The 19,998-nt window shown below is 43.5% G+C and overlaps 2 protein-coding genes across 2 annotated transcripts; one reads left to right on the forward strand and one right to left on the reverse strand.

Moving 5' to 3' along the window:
• The first annotated feature begins 8 nt into the window (after positions 1 to 8).
• On the forward strand, positions 9 to 2,066 carry LOC109410392 (tyrosine--tRNA ligase, cytoplasmic). Its single transcript, XM_019683945.3, has 2 exons — positions 9 to 1,658; positions 1,715 to 2,066. Exons 1-2 carry the CDS (start codon positions 210 to 212, stop codon positions 1,841 to 1,843), a joined length of 1,578 nt encoding a protein of 525 aa, XP_019539490.2. The 5' UTR covers positions 9 to 209; the 3' UTR covers positions 1,844 to 2,066.
• Positions 2,067 to 17,905: 15,839 nt separating this feature from the next.
• LOC109410391 (10 kDa heat shock protein, mitochondrial) lies at positions 17,906 to 19,365 on the reverse strand. The gene is made up of 2 exons (XM_019683944.3): positions 19,170 to 19,365; positions 17,906 to 18,847 (listed from the first exon to the last, which is right to left on the reverse strand). The coding sequence occupies exons 1-2, from the start codon at positions 19,170 to 19,172 to the stop codon at positions 18,548 to 18,550; spliced, it is 303 nt and encodes a 100-aa protein (XP_019539489.1). The 5' UTR covers positions 19,173 to 19,365; the 3' UTR covers positions 17,906 to 18,547.
• Positions 19,366 to 19,998: the final 633 nt, after the last annotated feature.

Below are 19,998 nucleotides of genomic sequence, written 5' to 3' on the forward strand. Positions count from 1 at the left end.
CTCCCCTCTACAACTCATCCACAACGCAGCTGCCTGCCGTCGTACTGTGTGGTGGTGATCCTTTTCGATTGCAGTTTAGTTGCTGCAACACATTCCCGTTCACTTTCGCTGTTAGTAATTTCACAAAAAGTGACCAAATTCAGTCACTTTTACCCAGAGAGGAACATTTTTGTTTAAAATTGTGAGTTCAAGTGCAAAAAGTGTCCAAAATGACTGCCCTCACTTGGGAAGAGAAGGAACAGCTGATCACCCGCAATCTGCAGGAGGTTCTGGGCCAGGACAACATGCGAACCATTCTGAAGGAGCGGGATTTGAAAGTGTACTGGGGAACGGCCACCACGGGTAAGCCACACATTGCCTACTTTGTGCCGATGTCCAAGATTGCCGACTTCCTGAAGGCGGGCTGCGAAGTCACGATTCTGTTCGCTGATCTGCACGCCTATCTGGACAATATGAAGGCTCCGTGGAGCTTGCTGCAGGAGCGAACCAAGTACTACGAAGCAGTAATTAAAGCGATGCTGTCCTCGCTGGGAGTGCCGCTGGATAAGTTAAAATTCGTCTGCGGAACGGACTATCAGCTCTCGAAGGAGTACACACTGGATGTGTACAAGCTATCTTCTGTGGTCACCCAACACGATGCCAAGAAGGCTGGGGCGGAGGTTGTTAAGCAGGTGGATCACCCGCTGCTGTCCGGTATCCTGTATCCGGGTCTGCAGGCCCTGGACGAAGAATATCTCAAGGTGGACGCCCAATTTGGAGGTGTGGATCAGCGTAAGATTTTCACCTTTGCGGAGAAGTACATGCCACAGCTAGGATATGCCAAGCGGATCCACTTGATGAACCCGATGATTCCCGGGTTGGCCGGTGGAAAGATGTCTTCCAGTGAGGAGGATTCGAAGATCGATCTGCTGGACAGTGCAGCGAAGGTGAAGTCGAAGATTAAGAAAGCTTTTTGCGAACCTGGCAACATCGAGGACAACGGATTGCTGAAGTTCGTCAAGCATGTCATCTATCCGATGTTCAAGGCCGGCGATGGGTTCGAGATAAAGCGTAAGGAGGAGTTCGGTGGAGATATGAAGTTCGAAAAGTACGAAGACTTGGAAGCGTTATTTGCCGCGCAGGAATTGCATCCGGGTGATTTGAAGGCTGCCGTTGAGGTTTACATCAATCGGTTGCTGGAACCGATTCGTAAGGTGTTCGATGATGACTTCCACCGGGCGTTAACGGAACGAGCCTATCCGACTGGGGCGAAACCTGGAAAGAAGGGTGCAGCGGCTCAGGCTACCGGGGAAAACACCCCCGACAAGGTGGAGCTGAAGGTTGGCCAAATTCTGGAAGCAGTGAAACATCCCGATGCCGACACCCTGTGTATCCTGACTGTGGACATCGGTAACGATACGAAGAAGTCCATTGTAAGCAACTTGATGGCATACTATGGACTGGAGGATTTGAAGGGTCGTTCGGTGGTAACGCTGACCAATATGAAGTCCTCGAAGATTCGTGGAGTGGAAAGCGAAGGGTTGGTGCTGTGCGCCTTCAACCAGGACAAGTACGAGCCGTTGGTGGTTCCGGAGGGTGCCAAGGTAGGCGAGCGGATCATCGTTGAAGGTTTCGACAACACCCAAGCCGAAGTGGCACAGTTGAACCCGAAAAAGAAGGTAAGTACTCTGAATATTTTCTAAGAAGTGATTTTCTGACGTCCACTATTCCCCAGGTTTGGGACAAGATCCAAGCGGAACTCAAGACTAATGGCGATGGTGAAGCGATGTGGAAAGAATTCACGATGCTGACGTTGAATGGGGATAGAATCACTAGCACGCTTAAAGAATGTAACATCAAGTGAGAGATGGATGGAATCCGTCAGAATAGATTACGGCAGGCAAAATGGTGTGCAAAAAGCAGAAGTGATGAAATATTTTTAAATTATTTATCAGTTATTTTGAGCCGCAGCAATCGCCATGTACACGCGCAGTTTCGACCATGTTTTCGCATTTAAATGATTCGTTTCACTCAAATTTTGTCGCGAGCTAAATAAACCTCATATCGTTGAAGCGGGCGTCTATTGAGGAAGATTTTTTTTATTGTTACGAAAGAAATGCACACGAATAAACGACATTAACTTTTACAGCAGAGGTTTTAAGACCTTTTGGGTCGCGGTGCACTTTTTGGAAATAAATCTCTACGTGGTGCATCTGGCCATTATGTATTGTAAAATAAAACAATTGGGTTTTTAAATTTTGAAGAATGTACCGTCCTCCTCTTCTTGGCGTAACGTCCTCACTGGGACAAAGCCTGTTTCTCAGCTTAGTGTTCAATGAGCACTTCCACAGTTTTTAACTGAGAGCTTCCTCTGCCAATGACCATTTTGCATGTGTATATCGTGTGGCAGGCACGAAGATAGTCTATGCCCAAGGAAGTCAAGGAAATTTTCTTTACGAAAAGATCCTGGACCGACCGGGAATCGAACCCGTCACCCTCAGCATGGTCATGCTGAATACCCGTGCGTTTACCGCCTCGGCTATATGGGCCCCATAAAGGAAGAATGTACCGTGGAGGGCCCATATTCTGCGCATCTAAGACTTTTTCAATTTCAATCAGCTGTAACAAATTCCAAATCGAACCGATTTGGCTGAATTTTTGACTGCACATAGTTATTAGCTTTGTAAATGAGGGAAAAATATAATTTTTATACAAAACACTCAATTTATATGTAAAATCATGAAAATTCTAAAGTGTGTCTCTGTTCCTAATTCTGCGCACCCATTTTTGGAATGTTCCTTATTCTGCGCACTAATGTTCCTAATTCTGCGCACATGGGAAAAACTCTAAAAAGATAACATATTGTAATGAGAACATGATTCAAAGATGAAATTCAATTGAATTCTTCATTTTCAACCTTTATACGACATTACGACCATATTGGAACTTTGCATGTCCTCAACATTGATACTACCTACTTTGATTACTAAGCAAAGGGAATTTTAATCATAATACACAAAAGGATTTTGTAGCATTATCGAATACTACTACGTAAAGCTTTTTAGTTATTCGCATATGCACATTTTAGTAAAATTTACTTTCATTTCTAAAGGCAATATAAACTTTTTCGCCATGACAAGGTGGCACAATCTTTGTTTGCAAACTGAGACTTCTTTCTTGTCTAACTCCAGGGTTTCCACTGTTTAAAAAAATTCCATGTAAACTCACATCATATCTCGCATTTGACGAATGCTTGCATGAATACATAAAATTTCCCCCGAGGTTGATAGCAAATGTTTAAAACAAGTGGTTAGTCCGGTCGAACAATCAGATCAAAAATTCAAAAATCGTAAATTAGCCTACAAAGTTCATAAACTAACTTGTTGAGCCGTAATTACATTCACCGGATTGCTAGAAACATAGATATCCTAGTTATAACTATTATGGCATTTGTATGATGTTTGTTTATTAATTTATGTTCAAAACTTAATGTTGAAATGTCTGCGCAGAATTAGGACCACAATTTAATACCGGTTCCTAATTCTGCGCACCTAAAAAGAACAAGAAGATTAAAAAAAGAAGAAGAAAACTCAATTGTTTTTTGCCGATTCTGATTCCTCGAAGACAGCAGTACAGAATGCGCATGGAAAAGCAGACATTCTCTTCATTATTCATTTCGCAAAATGCTTCAGCTCATGAAGCAACTTTTTAGCAGTTTCGCTAACGGACACAGATTTCAGGCAATTTACAGTACTTGCGACATCATTTTATTTTTTTACAAAATAATGATCGTTGATTTGAAATTTTTTTCTTCACAAACTTTTTCATTACTATTGAAGCAATATTCAAAAAATATATTTGAAGCTAATATTGAACTAGCGTCCATGATTTTGTGGTATATTCGAGAAAGTGCGCTGAATTAGGAACTGCGCAGAATTAGGGCCGGTCACGGTATTCCTTTTTTGATTTTATACGAAAGAGCACCTTTTTCTGAGCCACTATGATTTTTTTCAGATTTTTAGAACTTTATTTTGATACCTAAAATCAATTATTTCAAAGAGATTATTCGAAATCACCTTTTACAGCTGGGCAACTGTTTGACAGCTCCACCCAGTACAAAATGCAACGAGGGGTGATTCGACAAATCGCTCCCATACAAACTTCAATTTAATTTTTAAATAGGTTCCCGGGCACCCAAATTCATGAAAATTTGGGTTTCGGCTAAGTTTGGCCTAGTTTGGCATGCATATTCAGAATATGGAATTATCTCAACACCGCTGAAGAAGCCAATTTCGAATTTGCTAGAAAGGCTGTCGTATAGGGTCTTGTACCATTTGGGCAGGTGTACCTATTTTGGGCACTTGCCGCTAAAACTAAGTCAATTTCAAACCGATTGATTTGAAATTTTGTATAGAGTTAGGCACGTACAGTATCTAACTCTGTACAAAAATTCAAATCAACCGGTTTGAAATTGACTTAGTTATAGCGGCAAGTGCCCAAAATAGGTACACCTGCCCAAATGGTACAATACCCTATTTTAAAACCCTATTCCCAGGTGCAGACACTCGTCCCTGAAATATTTTCATAATCCTGTGGATTATGACATTGACTTGCATTTTGTTTTTATTACTTGTTGGAGAGTTTTATGCTGACATATTTGTTTGCCTTTGAATATTTTCTTGATGGACGGTGATATTTCTGGAAATTTTCGGACAAAATCCTCCGAAATGCTGAGCAAGGTCTTAAGCAGATTCAGTGTGAAATTTCTAAGTTTTTGACGCATTTCAAATGAGTACCTAGATTGCTAAACAATTAATGTATTGGCCTTTTTCGGCTATACCTATACTGCCGCCACTCGCATAACAGTCCCATCTTTGATGGGTTTCCTATTCATATGGGACTGTTTTGCGAATGGGGACATTATATCAGTCGGCCAATATGTCTAAAACAGACGTAAACATTTGAAGCAGTTGAAGGCAAAGTGCGTTTAATTCACAAACTGAGAGATAAATTTGTGAAAAAAATGACCACTTGTTTTGGTAAGATTCGAACTAGACTAGATTGCTTCTGTAAAATGTTAGTGAAAATACTAAAGATACACTCCTTGTAGTATGTTTGGTGCTTTGGAAATCCATGACAAATTCTCGAGGGATGATATCATCGACACCTTTTGGTGCATCATTCTTCGTGAACGTCTGGTAGGGTTTTGCTGGATTCCTTTTGGAATTCGGCCTACATCATGTAAATTTTTCTCTCGTCCGCTGGAGCACATTACGATATTTTAACCATGGGTTCCCTTGATTCATTATTTGATTGATATTTTATCAGTAGGTTATGACTTTTGAAGTGAGTGCAGAATTTTTGAAGTTCCGCGGTGCACTTGTCCATAGTAGAACGGATTTTTTTTTCGACTTTTTATACAAGGCTAACAAATCGATTTTTGTTCTTTTTTTAACCTTCCGTAACTCGCGCGGTTGGCCACCACAGTCAGCACCACGCTAATGATGAGTATAAAAAGCGAGATTTTTTCAACGTGTTGTACAAAGTACAACAGCGCGATCGCTCGAGGTTAAGCAAAGTTGCTCACTTCATACTTCGCATTCTCTGTTGTAACAAATGCTCAGATTGAGCTGAACATTTTACTGAAAACTGAAACTTTTACTCGCTAACAGCTTATATTTTGCATTCCTAAATTGATTGAAATTTGAAACAAATAATTTGATACTCTGTTTTGCAGGCCATCGGAGCGGGTAAAGGCGAAAGTATATTTCATGCTTCCACGGATCAAGCGATGACAAAGACCGCCAGCTAAGAGTTGTGTGCTTAACTGGTAGTGCAGCCTGGGCACTGTTGTCCTTCTGACTTCAGCTAGCTTGAGGAGGTACGACCCAAGCGTCTGTTCCCAAGGAGGTGCGGCTCAAACAGCGTCCGTTCTGGCATTCAGCGGCTGAGTATAAAATGCTCCTCCACCGGAAGCTATACCTGAAGTGGCAGCCCCACCAAGGTGGATAGGGGACTTTAGGCCAATAACCTACTGTTTCCGAAACCAAAAAATCGTTACAGAAACCGAAAATGAAAGATAACGAACTGATTCAACGGCAACAATTTTTAGCGCGAAATAACGCACAAGAATTGGAACTTGGAATTGATTAACTCTAGCCCAGCAGGATGCCTTATGAAGCTTGAGATCCTAGGACTGAGCGAAGTCCGTTGGCCGTTCTTTGGAGAACACAGATTGGCGTCGGGTCAAATTCTGCCATACTCTGGCCTACGAGGTGAACACGCTCCTCGCCACCGTGGAGTTGGTTTCCTGCTCAGCGCTCACACCCACGCAGCGCTTCTGAAGTGGGAACCTATTAATGAGAGGATAGTATATCTGCTTTGCGTAAACAAACATGTTTTTGTCTCTGTAGGGCCTATCTGCATCCACCCACGCACATCAACACCCTTACCAGAAAGAGTGTTCTTCGAGCTATCTGTTAAGGGTGTTGATGTGCGTGGGTGGATGCAGATGGGCACTACAGAGACAGAAACATGTTTGTTTACAAAAAGCAGATAGGCCCTTTTCAAATGTTCGTCTAGAGTTGTAGCCAGATTCAGAACACGAGTTCGAAACCTTACCATGATCCAATGTTACGCGCCAACCGATGCTGCCGAATTGCAAGACGAAGACAAAGAGAACTTTTACAGTCAACTGAATGCTGCTGTCGTGGACAAGATTCCGAAACGTAATATCAAGACAAGATCCTCATGGGCGACTTCAACGCGAAGGTTGATTCCGACAACTCGGACTATGAGCACGTCATGGTACGCCATGGTCTCGGAGAAATGAGCGAAAACGGAGAGCTGTTTGCAGAGTTTTGTGGCAACAATGACATGGTGATTGGGGGATCGCTCTTTCCTCATCGACCAGTGCACATGGGTTTCCCGTGATGGCATCACGGAAAATCAAATTGACCACATCTGCATCAACCGAAAATGGAGACGGAGCCTTTTTGATGTGCGGAACAAATGTAGCGCCGACATTGCGTCCGACCATCATCTCCTAATCGACGAGATCCGACTGCGCATTGCCAGGATCCAGCGACAGGAGAAAATCGGGCGTCAGTTCAACACACGCCGACCGGGAGACGCTGAGGTATAAAGGTCCTTCGTCGAGGAGCTAGAGAACCGCGCTGCGGATATCCCAGCAGGTAGAAGCGTAGAAGATCAATGGAGCGCCATCAAGAACGCCACACAGTGGGATCATTCTGAAAAAAGACGATCAAAACCTCTAAGAGCCGTTAGATGACATTTTAGCACATAGGTGTCTTTGGAAGATATGTTCAGAAAAATTTTCTCTATTTTTGTGCATATTCACTGTATGGTAAAACTGTAGGGTGAACCCGAGCAAAAAAATATTTTTTTCAAAATAATTTTTTAGAGGGTAGATGTTTTCAGCAAAGTTGTAGAACAAGTAATTTCAAGCAACTTTGCTGAAGACACCATATAGCTTGGACTTCATTTTTAGGGAGAAAATATGAAAGTTTAAAAAACAATCTGAAAATCAATTTTTTGAACTTTTCCATGATTATATCGTAAAATTTCAACGTGATATGTTCTACAAGTTTGTAGGTACTATTGGAATACACTATCTTGCCGAAGACACCAACTCTGTAAAATTGAAAATTGCTCCAGTAAACCAATTTTTTTGAAAATTTTTCACTATTTTCACTATTGAATATTTTTTGAATAGGCACTTTTTGGCAGCCGTGCTATCAAAATTTCAATGCTTTATCATGTCCAGAATAGACCAAAAGTGGCTTAACAATCGGGTCTGATAAGACACTTTGATTTCTGGTGCTATTTTAATAGTCATTTTTCAAAGAAAATATTAACAAATTCCATACAAATCATTTAATACAAACTGAAAACTCACGAAAACTTTTCAACATTAATATTTGTTAATCAAAATAGTATTCTTGTTGAAATAGTCAACATTTCTAACACTGTGGTTGACTTTACATTGAATACCCGACAAAAATATCGCTTTTTAAATTTTTAGATGAGTCAAAAACTCACTATTGAATATTTTTTGAGTAGGCACTTTTTGGCAGCCGTGCTGTCAAAATTTCTATGGTTCATTATGTCCAGAATAGACCAAAATTGACTTAACAATCGGGTCTGATAAGGCACTTTGATATCTGAAGCTACTTTAATAGTAATTTTCAAAGAAAATATTCACAAATCTCATAAAACCTTCTGATATTATTTTTAGCTCATCCAAGTAGTAATTCTGAATAAAAAAACAAGTTGAATAAATGTAGACTATTTCAACTTTTAGTGTCATTTATTTTGAACTACAAATTTTGAAAGAGGGAAAAGGCTCTTTGAGTTAATCCCTCATCTACGAAATCTTTCTCAAAAGGCACAAAACCTTTTTATCTTTTCAAAAAATCGTTATAATATAAACTTAACGCTAAAGGCTCCTCCGGAAAAGTATCCATAATCGAGCAGTGATCTTGATGCGGATTTGTCAAGTGATGAACCAAGGTAATATGTCTACGACGAAGGAATTTTGAAAAAATAAAAATAAATTTTAAAGAGTATCAAACAGCATAACCAATTTCAACAAAATATCTGTGAAGAATTTTCATCATGACGTAAGATTTACAACCTAGAATATCTCTAACAGATACTGGCTATTTCAATGTGATGTAACTATGTTTCACTAGTTTCATTTTATTTTTTAAATTTTCAACACAAATTTGTAGAGGCATTCATTATATTTTCGCCTTTTTAGTTTTTTAACCGAAGTTATAATGTTAACATAGCAAATGAAAAAAAATGTTATCATTGTTTTAGTTGATTGATTAATGTATGCATTTTAACATTAACAAATGCATTGGGAATTACAATAAAAAAAATAGATAAAAAAAAACACAGTTTTTAATTGGTATTAAAAACTTATCTAAAATTTAAAAAGCGATATTTGTTGTCGTATATTCAATGTAAAGTCAACCACAGTGTTAGAAATATAGACTATTTCAACAAGAATACTATTTGGATTAACAAATATTAATGTCGAAAAGTTTTCGTGAGTTTTCAGTTTGTACTTATTAATTTGTATGAAATTTGTGAATATTTTCTTTGAAAAATGACTATTAAAATAGCACCAGAAATCAAAGTGCCTTATCAGACCCGATTGTTAAGCCACTTTTGGTCTATTCTGGACATGATAAAGCATTGAAATTTTGATAGCACGGCTGCCAAAAAGTGCCTATTCAAAAAATATTCAATAGTGAAAATAGTGAAAAATTTTCAAAAAAATTTGTTTACTGGAGCAATTTTCAATTTTACAGAGTTGGTATCTTCGGCAAGATAGTGTATTCCAATAGTACCTACAAACTTGTAGAACATATCACGTTGAAATTTTACGATATAATCATGGAAAAGTTAAAAAAAACTGATTTTAAGGTTGTTTTTTAAACTTTCATATTTTCTCCCAAAAAATGAACTCCAAACTATATGGTGTCTTCAGCAAAGATACTTGAAATTACTTATTCTACAACTTTGCTGAAGACATCTACCCTCTAAAAAATTATTTTGAAAAAATATTTTTTTGCTCGGGTTCACCCTACAGTTTTACCATACAGTGAATATGCATAAGAATAGAGACGATATTTCTGAACACATCTTCCAAAGACACCTATATGCTAAAATGTCATCTAACGGCTCTTAGAGGTTTTGATCGTCTTTTTTCAGAATGATCCCACTGTGCGCCACCGGCGAGAATAATTTGGGTGAGCTACACACCCGGAGAAAGCAGTGGATCACAGATGATACCTGGAGCAAGATAGAGGAACGAAGGAACGCCAAAGCCGCGATAGAGCGAGCGAAAACACGAGGAGTCAAAGCCGTAGCCCGTCAGCGCTATTCGGTTCTCGAGATGGAAGTGAAACGCTCATGTATACGGGACAAAAAAAGCATGGGCGGACTGGTTGTACTACTTTTCCCCGAATGTCGTTTCCCCGAACGCCGATTCCCCCAATGCCGTTTCCCCGAATGGTACTTTTCCCCGAATGACCCATTTCCCCGAATCACACCCTTCTTTATTTTATAGGCCGTTCTTTCAAGTTTTATTGCTCATCAGACCTGCTGAAACCATGCTGTATGAAGAATGGTAGTATGACTCCTTCTTTCCATTGCTGCTCGTTCTTTCTAGAACCATATTGATTCCAACGACCTGTCTAACTATGGTAGGTTATCTTTTTTTGAATAACCTAGTTCCTAGGACACGAACATTTTGTGGCAAGTGATCATTTCGAACAAGAAAGTAATATATAGTCTTTTCGGGGAAACGGGCCATTCGGGGAACTGGCGTTCGGGGAAACGACATTCGGGGAACCGGCATTCGGGGAAAAGTAGCACAATCGTTGCCTTAGTGGGACCGGGATGAATGCTACGATGCCTATGAAAGACACGTCTGGCTTGAGCACTTTGGAAACCTTTTTCAAGTGTTGGCCATGCCATCAACACCTCAGCATGATCCTCCAAGGGTTCGACGCATTACCTGCATCAACACCGAAGCTCCATCAGTGCAGGAGATAGAAACAGCCATCCGTAGCATGAAATCGAACAGAGCACCAGGGGTCGATCGCATATCAGCTGAGATGCTCAAAGCTGACTCCGTAGTATCCGCACATCTACTGCATCAACTATTCTGCAACATATGGGAAACCGTGACATTTCCGGCCGACTGGATGCAAGGCGTCTTAGTAAAGGTACCCAAACACGGTGACCTGACTGTATGCGATAATTGGCTTCTTTAGCGGTGTTGAGACAATTCCATATTCTGAATCTGCATGCAAAACTGAGCCGAAATCCAAATTTTCATGAATTTTAGGGCCCGGGAACCTATTTAAAAATCAATTTGAAGTTTGTATGGGAGCGATTTGTCGAATCACCCCTCGTCGCATTTTGTACTGGGTGGAGCTGTCAAACAGTTACCCAGCTGTCAAAAGGTGATTTCAAAAAATCTCTTTGCAATTGATTTTAGGTACCAAAATAAACTTCTAAAAATCTGAAAAAAATCATAGTGGCTCAGAAAAAGGTGCTCTTTCGTATAAAATAAAAAAATCGATACATTTTTCTTAATTTAAAAACCCAATTGGCGGAGCATCATGTTACTGTGTATCGTTCTCAAAGTCCTCTGCAAAGTGATCCCTTACCGGATATAGGAGAAAATTGACGCAACTCTCCGACGGCAGCAAGCAGGATTCCGTGCCGGACGATACTGCGTATATGGTCACACTCCGTATCATTCTGAAGCAAATCAATGAATTCCAACCTGGTGTTCATTGATAACAAAAAAGCTTTCGACCGTCTCAATCACGGAAACATGTGGAAAGCCCTCAGACGCAAGGGTCTTCCTGAGAAAATCATCGGCCTCATTGAAGCACAGTACAGGGCATTTTCGTGCAGAGTACTGCACAACGGTGTTTTGTCCGATCCCATCCCAGTCGTTTTTTTTTATCTGTATTAACGAGATTTTTAGCCCTAGGCTAGTTCATCTCGGGACCCACGCTGTACTTCCCTTCCGAAGCAAGAACTTTTGAGAGTTTGTCGGGAGTGGGATTCGATCCCAGGTCCTCGGTGTGATGGTCAAGTGTTCTAACCATCACACCAGGTCCGCTCTACACCGGGTCGTTGCTGGAATGAGGCAAGGATGTATACTATCACCGCTCATCTCATCTATCTCGTAATCAACGAGATCCTGGTAGGTGCGATTGACCGTGAACCAAATCGTGGATTGCTGTGACAGCCTGTTACCATGGAGCACCTAAATGACTTCGAACTGGCTGATGAAGTTTGCTCTCCTAGCTCAACAGCGCTCTGATATGCAGAGCAAGCTCGATGATCTTGCCAATCGCTCCTCGGCGGTAGATCTTACCACCAACGTCAACAAGACCAAATCATTGGATTTAAATACGGTCAACCCTTCCAGCTTCACTGTAGTTGGGAAATCAGTGGAGAATGTTGAAAGCTTCCAATATCTTGGTAGCCAAATGGCGACATTAAGATCAACATAGGTGCACGGATCAAGAAGGTGAGGGCTGCTTTTGCGAGTTAAGGAAATGTATGGAAAAACAACCAGATTAGTCGACGCACCAAAATCCGATTTTTCAACTCGAACGTAAAATATGTGCTGCTATACGCCAGTGAAACCTGGTGTGTATTGATGGAGTGGACGCACTAGCAGAGTCGCAACGGAACCGCCGGGAAGACGAACGAAGAGCACCGAGAGCAGACAAAAGAACCGCGGATACTTTCGGGAAGAAAACTAGAAACGCGTCTGTACAAGTGATCGGTTTTATTTGAACTGAAAAAACGTTTGACACAGTGTTGTCAGTTTAGACGATTGTACTTTTACTCTACTGCTATAAACAAGGTTGCTATAAACAAGGTGCTCATCCATTCCCAACACTCCTCCTGGATGAGTATCTTGTTACTGTCCCTTCAATCCCGCTTTCTTCAAAAAGATACTCAGTTTGGCCGGACCGACTGGTTTAGTCAAAGCGTCGGCCGCCATGTCTTCACTTGGGCAATACACAAGATCTATTGTATTCTGTTCGCACAAATCACGTATGAAGTTCCTCTTTGTGTCAATGTGTTTTACCCGTCCACTGGATCGCTCCGCCTTAGCGAAGCTCAAGCAACCCATGTTGTCTTCGTAAAGAACCGTCGGCTTCTCTTGAGGCTCATTCAGCTCCGCCAAAAGTCGTCGTAACCATATCGTTTCTTGACAGGCCAAAGCTAGCGCGTTGTATTCAGCCTCCAACGATGATAAGGCTACCGAATCCTGTCCTTTGCTAGTCCAACTGACCGGGGCTTCGCCGTAGAAGAATATGAAACCGGTTGTAGACCGTCGAGTTCGCCTGTCGCCGGCCCAATCCGAGTCGGAGAATCCGACCAGGTTCCATCCGTCCTTCGGTCCGTACTTCAGTCTGTAGTGTTTCGTCCCGTTGAGGTACTGCAAAACTCTTCTGGCTGCATTCCAATCGCTTTTGTTTGGTTGACTAACTTTACGACCCAACAATCCAACGCTCAGGGATAAGTCGGGCCTGGCATTGACTGCCAGATACAAGAGGGCGCCAACCAAGCTCCTGTACAACGTCGTATCTGCGAATCCTGGACTGTCTTCGTTTTCGGCTGTGTAACCGAGATCCATCGGAGTCTTCACAGCATGGGAGTTCTCCATCTGGAATCGCCGGAGAACACACTCGATGTAGGGGGTCAAACGAAGAGAATAGCAACCATTTTCCCGTTCGATCTCGTATCCTAGAAAATGATGGATCAGACCGAGCGATGTAACTTCGAACTTGTCACGGAGGCATCTGAATACTTCGTCAATCTCCTTTTCATCTACGCTTCCAATTATAAGGTCGTCCACGTAGACAATCAAGTACACGTCCTTCTGTCCACGGCGTACGTAGAGGCACGGATCAGACTCACAGGGCTTGAACTTCATTTCCACCAGCACCGAATGTAGCGTTCTATTCCAGCATCTGGCAGACTGCCGCAAGCCATAGATGCTCTTGCGCAGTTTGCACACAAGACCCTCCTTTCCTGCGATGACGAATCCGGGTGGCTGGGACATGTAGAGCTCCTCGTTCACCGTACCGTTGAGATACGCCGTTTTGAAGTCGTACTGCTTAAGTATCATACCCTTTTTGCTGGCCACCGCCAACAGTACACGTAATGTCGCTTGTCTAGTCACCGGGGCGTAAACCTCGGTAAAGTCGATCCCGTAGAGCTGGGTGTAGCCCTTAGCGACGATACGAGCCTTGTGTTTTACTACTTTACCTTCTGCATCTCGCTTAAGCTTAAACACCCACTTCGTCCCAATCAACTTCTTACCTGGAGGCAGCTGCACTAACTCCCAGGTCTGGTTAGCGGTGTGCGCCGCCATCTCCACTTCCATAGCTTTCTTCCAATCAGGCACATCCATTGCTTCACGATAATCTTCGGGCTCTTCATCGACAGTAACTTGCCCCACTACAAAGTCCTGGTATCGTCCGGGCAATACTCCCCGAGTACGTCGGTCAGCTCTGTTTAGCACTGGTTGTTCATCTGGGTTCTCCAATTCGAAGCCCAGAAAGTCACTATCGTTCATCTCACTAGCATCATCGTATTCCGACTGTTCTTGTTCATCATTCACTTGTAACTGTTCTTCACGATTTTCAAAAATCACTTCTTCGTTTTCGCTCACACTTCCGCCACGCTGCTCCACAGGAATCTCCGGAACCGGTGGCTCCTCCTCCAGCTGTTCTGTGCCATTCCTCAGCTCCAGAAAGCGCGCGTCGCGGCTGATGGTGACGCGGTTCGTCGCACGGTCAAGGAAGCGATAGCCTTTGTGCTGAGTTGAGTAGCCGATGAACACCATTTTTCTCGCCTTCGGGTCGAATTTCTTTCGCTTTTGGTCAGGTACGTGAACGAACGCCTCGCACCCAAACACCTTCAGCTCCGCCAAGTCCGGCTGTCGGCCCGTCCACAATTCGTAGGGAGTCTTGTCTACAGCTCGCGATGGCAACCGATTCTGGACGAAATTCGCGGTCAGCACTGCCTCTCCCCAATAACATTTCGGCAGCCCAGCGTCCAGTAGCATGCAGTTGGCCATCTCCTGCAAGCTGCGATTTTTCCTCTCCGCCACCCCATTCTGCTGAGGTGTGTATGGGGTAGTGTACTGTGGAAGAATGCCCTCCGCCTTGTAAAACTCCTGCAAGCTGTCGCCTATATATTCGCCTCCTCCATCCGACCTAATTACCTTAGGCTTCCGGCCAAACACATTTTCGGTCCATCGGACGTACTCCCGAATTTTGTGTTCAGCTTCGCTCTTAGACTTCAGGAGAAATACAGCGCAGAAACGACTGAAGTCGTCAATCAGGGTAATAAAATACTTATTCCCGCTCGGTGTCGCATTTTCCATTGGTCCACACAAATCTGTGTGGATCAGATCCAATGGCTGCGCAGACCTGCGCTCTCCTAACGGTGGAAAAGGTTTTCTGGCTAACTTACCCCTGATGCAGCACTCGCAGACTACTCGCTTACCGCAGTCCTTGACCTCGAAGCCGCTGACCAGTTCCTTCGACGTGATGGCGCTCACCACGTTCATGTCGCGGTGACCAAGCCGCCGATGCCATGTGTGTTGACACATATCGGTGTGCGACTCTTTCACCGCCGCCGCTGCCGCTGCTAGACACTGCACATCACTCTTCAACTTGTACTGGCACCCCGCCAGCTCACCGACTGCGACCACTTTTTGATCCGGATTTTGAATCTCACAACTGTCCACTTTAAACACTACCGTGAATCCCTTTTCGGCCAGTTTACGTACCGAAATCAGTCCGCCCTCCAAAGCGGGGACGTATAGCACTTTTTCCAGTGTAATCACAACTCGCTGGCCATTACCGTTCACCCCAACAACGTTACCACTACCGACACCGCACGACTTTGTGTGCGTACCGTCGGCCAGAGTGACATCAACAACGACATTGTTCTTGAACTCGACGAAAAATCCCTTGTCATTTGTCATATGACAAGTGCACCCGCTATCGATTGTCCAAGCGCCCGGGACAGCACCACCCGCCACAAAACACAATGCACCACAGACCGAATCATCTGCCACCACTGGTTTCGGCTGCTGCTTGTTTCCCGCTTGCACTTTCTTCGCCTCCTGCCCAGAAGACGGCTTCTTCTTCGATTCACTGTCATTGTTCTTCATCGCAGCCAGCTTGCGACAATTTCTCTTGTAATGGCCAGGTTGTTTACAAAAGAAGCACTTCACTTTGTCGGAGTTCACTTTTGCCTCTGCCTTGAGGGCTTTTTCTTCCCTCGTAACGATTCCACTCGGACCCGCACGCTTATTGCACTCATCGCGCAACCGCGCCACTATCAAATCCATGATTAAATCTTGCGGTGGGCGATTTTCAAGCGACGTAACGAAACTTGCGAACGATGGGGGAAGGCTGCGCAGCATCATAATCACCCGCAACTGCTCACTGAGCTCAACACCCGCACGGTCAAGCCTTTCGAATAAATTTTCCATTTCTTCGAGGTGTTTCTCCACCTCCCCACTTTCACCGAGGTTCATTGAGCACAGTTGTTGCAGGAGCATTGCCTGTGTGCCAATCGTAGCCTTTTCGTGATAGGCTTTCAGATTGTTCCACATATCACTCGCCGTTTCGGCCTTTTTCACGAATCGCAGCTGACTATCATCAATGAACAACGAAATCGTCGCCCGAGCTTTAACGTCCTTCTTTTTCCACTGCGCGTAACCAGCATCGTTCTCGTCCGGCTTTGGGTCGGAAATCACTTCCCATATTTCTTCACGCTCAAGTAGCGCCTTCATGCGGAATTTCCACGAAACATAATTTCCGCTACTCAGCTTCGAAAAAGACACTTTCATCCCGTCCGCCATTTTGCTTTTCCCGCACAAATTCTCTTCTCGGAAGGCCGAACGAAAAATTCCCCTCCGGAAAACAGCTCTCGACCGAAACCGCAACAACGAACACTTTTCAATTCACTTCCGGCACTTGGGCCCACAACCTGATGGAGTGGACGCACTAGCAGAGTCGCAACGGAACCGCCGGGAAGACGAACGAAGAGCACCGAGAGCAGACAAAAGAACCGCGGATACTTTCGGGAAGAAAACTAGAAACGCGTCTGTACAAGTGATCGGTTTTATTTGAACTGAAAAAACGTTTGACACAGTGTTGTCAGTTTAGACGATTGTACTTTTACTCTACTGCTATAAACAAGGTTGCTATAAACAAGGTGCTCATCCATTCCCAACATGTATCACTGGAGAACACTCAACGGCTATACTGCCCCCACTCGCATAACAGTCCCATTTGCAAAAAGTAGGAATTGAGAAAACGGCAATTGAAGTTTGAAAACTTGTTTCCATATAAAACTTTGAAAAATCGCCAAAATTTGAAAAATATTTCGATCATCTCGAAACTTTCACAGATTGCTTTGCACAAACTGTAAAAAATATTACAATCACTACAAAGTTGTTCAGTTTTGTGTTACGTAACACAAAAATCCATGATGGGACTGTTATGCGGGTACTTTTGATATGGGACGCTCATAACTTGGTATTTATTTCACACATTGACATAAAAATTCGTAATTTTTATTGTTGTTTTTGGAAGTACATCAAAAATGATGACTATTCATAACGTTAACTCAAAAGTGATGAAAAGTCAAATGGGACTGTTATGCGAGTGGGGGAAGTATATGTCTTCATCAATAGATACCTACGGTAATATAATTCGTGCATGGTGGCCTCACAATTGGATCTCCAACGTGCTGCTCCATCGTCGATGTTATCAAAAGCCGATAGCGACAGAAATACGAGAGCGGAAGTGGAGAGACGGCCGCACTCTACGCAGGGCGGAAACGAAATCTGCAAGCAAGCGTTAGATTGGAACCCAGCAAGACATTGCAACAGAGGAAGACTCAGAGGCTCATGGCGGCGATGTCTCAACAACGAAATAAAGCAAGTCTACAGGATGAAGATCTTCGGCCCTCTGCACCACCGTGGATTCTCAGGACTGAAATGCCTATTTCCTAATGCATGGTAAGATATTTATTCAAGATCAGGGGCGAGCGAAGACCGATTGGGACCAGCTGATTCCGGAGAAATAAGTGGGCGTTGTGTATTTCCTTCTTTGTGTCGCTATTTGGACCAGGATAGAATTCCGCACTATTATTTCCGTATTATGACCGCAAGACTGCGACAGTCCCTTTAATTATCATCATCAAAGACAGTTAAGCTGAGGATCGCTACTCTAGATAGTATCCTACGATCCTACCTAACTCTCTCGCCATTAAGCAAAATTCAGATGGCTTTCGGATACCTACCACTTAGCGAACTGTTCCATTCGGTTTGGTATAGCTTTTATTCAACAGAAAATAAACTAATAGAATCGTACCTCTAGCCTATAATGTTTAGTCGATGTTCAATCTCCTCTCGTTCGCGCAATCTTTTCCCTTTTTGAAAACCTATCTCCGAGACGTGGGAAACCCATCGCCGTTCAATCGTGTATCGGTAACCTAGCAAGTTATAATAATCGACACCGCGACAGAAGAAAACTCAGGTATCCGCAAGTCTCCTCCAGGCAGTTAACCCCCGGAGAAAAAGCTCAATCGTGAAAGGAGCAGCAAAGTTTGGGCTTTGTGTAAACTTTGATGGTCCTCACGATCGAAAACTTATCGGAGATTAATGGTTGGCGCGACACGACACAAAAGCTCAATCGATTTAAATGCAAATGCTTCACAGTGATCGTGCCAACGCCATGGGGAATCTCACTCACTCAATCATATACGGAACGATTACCGTACAACCCCTTTGAAAACAAAAGAAGTCCTTCCTCGCCCTTATGTCCCCTAGTACTACATAATTTAAAAACGTTCAAAGTCGTACCTCGACCAGTTCTCCCTTCCTCGTCGGATGTCGCACGCGGATGAAATTCGTCTTCTTCCTGGGATGACCCTCATTATCATCGGTGCCGCACTCCCGATTCTATTCGAGTTTGGCAAGAATGTCCGCCTCGCGGAACAAATGATATTCCTTGCTGTCCCCTAGGTCGACCTTGGTGCCGCCGTATTCGGGCAGGAGGACCTTCTCGCCGACAGTCACTGCCAGGGGGACGTGCTGGCCGGTTTGGCTGTTGCGGGCACCGGGTCCGACGGCAACGATCGTACCTTCCAGCACCTTCGACTGGGCCTTCTCCGGCAGCACAATGCCACCCTTGGTTTTCGTCAGGGCTTCAGCGCGCTGAACCAGCACACGGTCCAACAGAGGAATCAAACGCTTGGATGCCTGTGGGGGAGAGATTAGAGATGTTGATTAGTTCGGAACAACATAACCTCAACCTGATTGCTGTTGCCAAGAGACTTCGAGAAAGATGACAGCGAAGGAAAACATGAAGCGGTGCATTACGTAATCCCACACGGTTCCTGATGCAACCCTGAGGGAATTTTTACGGATTCTGAATGAAAAATCACAAAATCGTGATAGATGATAGGACCAAAAGAAAATTACCGAGGTATCAATTAGTTTAGTTAACGGGAATTTCGTCATCCGCCCCTATGAAGCAATCAGCCAAAATTTCAAGACACTCCCCCAAACCACCAACACTTACCATTTTCAACAGGAATTTAACGATGATCTATGAACACAAGCAAGTGGAAGTGATTCGCACGCAGAGTATTTCTCCAACAACTTTCACTGAAGCCGGAAAATCTGTCCGATTACAATCCGATTCGGATCAAGAGGAACGGAAACTTGATTACCACGCGACTTTCTGGAAGGACAACTTGACAGCGAATGTGCTGATGAATCTTTCTTCGCGAGAGAAAACCGAAGAATCTCTCTCACATGCGGCGAGAAAAAATGCAAACAACCCGGAGCTGGTGGTAGTTCAATGAGGTACAGATACGTGACGTCACTAATTGAGTTGCATAAGATCAGCGGTAGAACAAAAGAGACAACTAGTGGTTCGCAATGTTTATCTGCGCCACCTGTATCTGTACCTCATTGGTTGTCGCTGACGTTTCTAGAACTTGTAGAGATTTCGCCAAAATGAAAGGTTGGCGTCGTTTCTTCAGTCCTGGAAACACCAGCAAATTAAAATAAATAATTGGGTTCTATAGGGGTATCCAGATTATTTTATAATCAGATTCTGCACCCAAAAACTATTAGTCGATATCCAAAATTTTATAATTATTGGAGTGCGGGAACTATCAAAGGGTTGGTCATTCAGTACACTTCATTTGTACCGTTATTTTTGAGCGTGTGCCAATGGGTGCCAAAACTGTGCCGATCATTTTTCAGTCTGTGCCGAAGTGTGCCGAACGTGCCGGGAGCTCTGCCGCTTGTGCCCAGTGGAGTGTTTTCTTCGAATGTTTATGCGCTGTTTGAAACCCTTTCTGTTTTTGACAACTCTGGACGAACATTTGAAAAGGGCCTAT

This window comes from Aedes albopictus, chromosome 3, assembly GCF_035046485.1.
Source record: "Aedes albopictus strain Foshan chromosome 3, AalbF5, whole genome shotgun sequence".
NCBI classification, from domain to species: domain Eukaryota; kingdom Metazoa; phylum Arthropoda; class Insecta; order Diptera; family Culicidae; genus Aedes; species Aedes albopictus.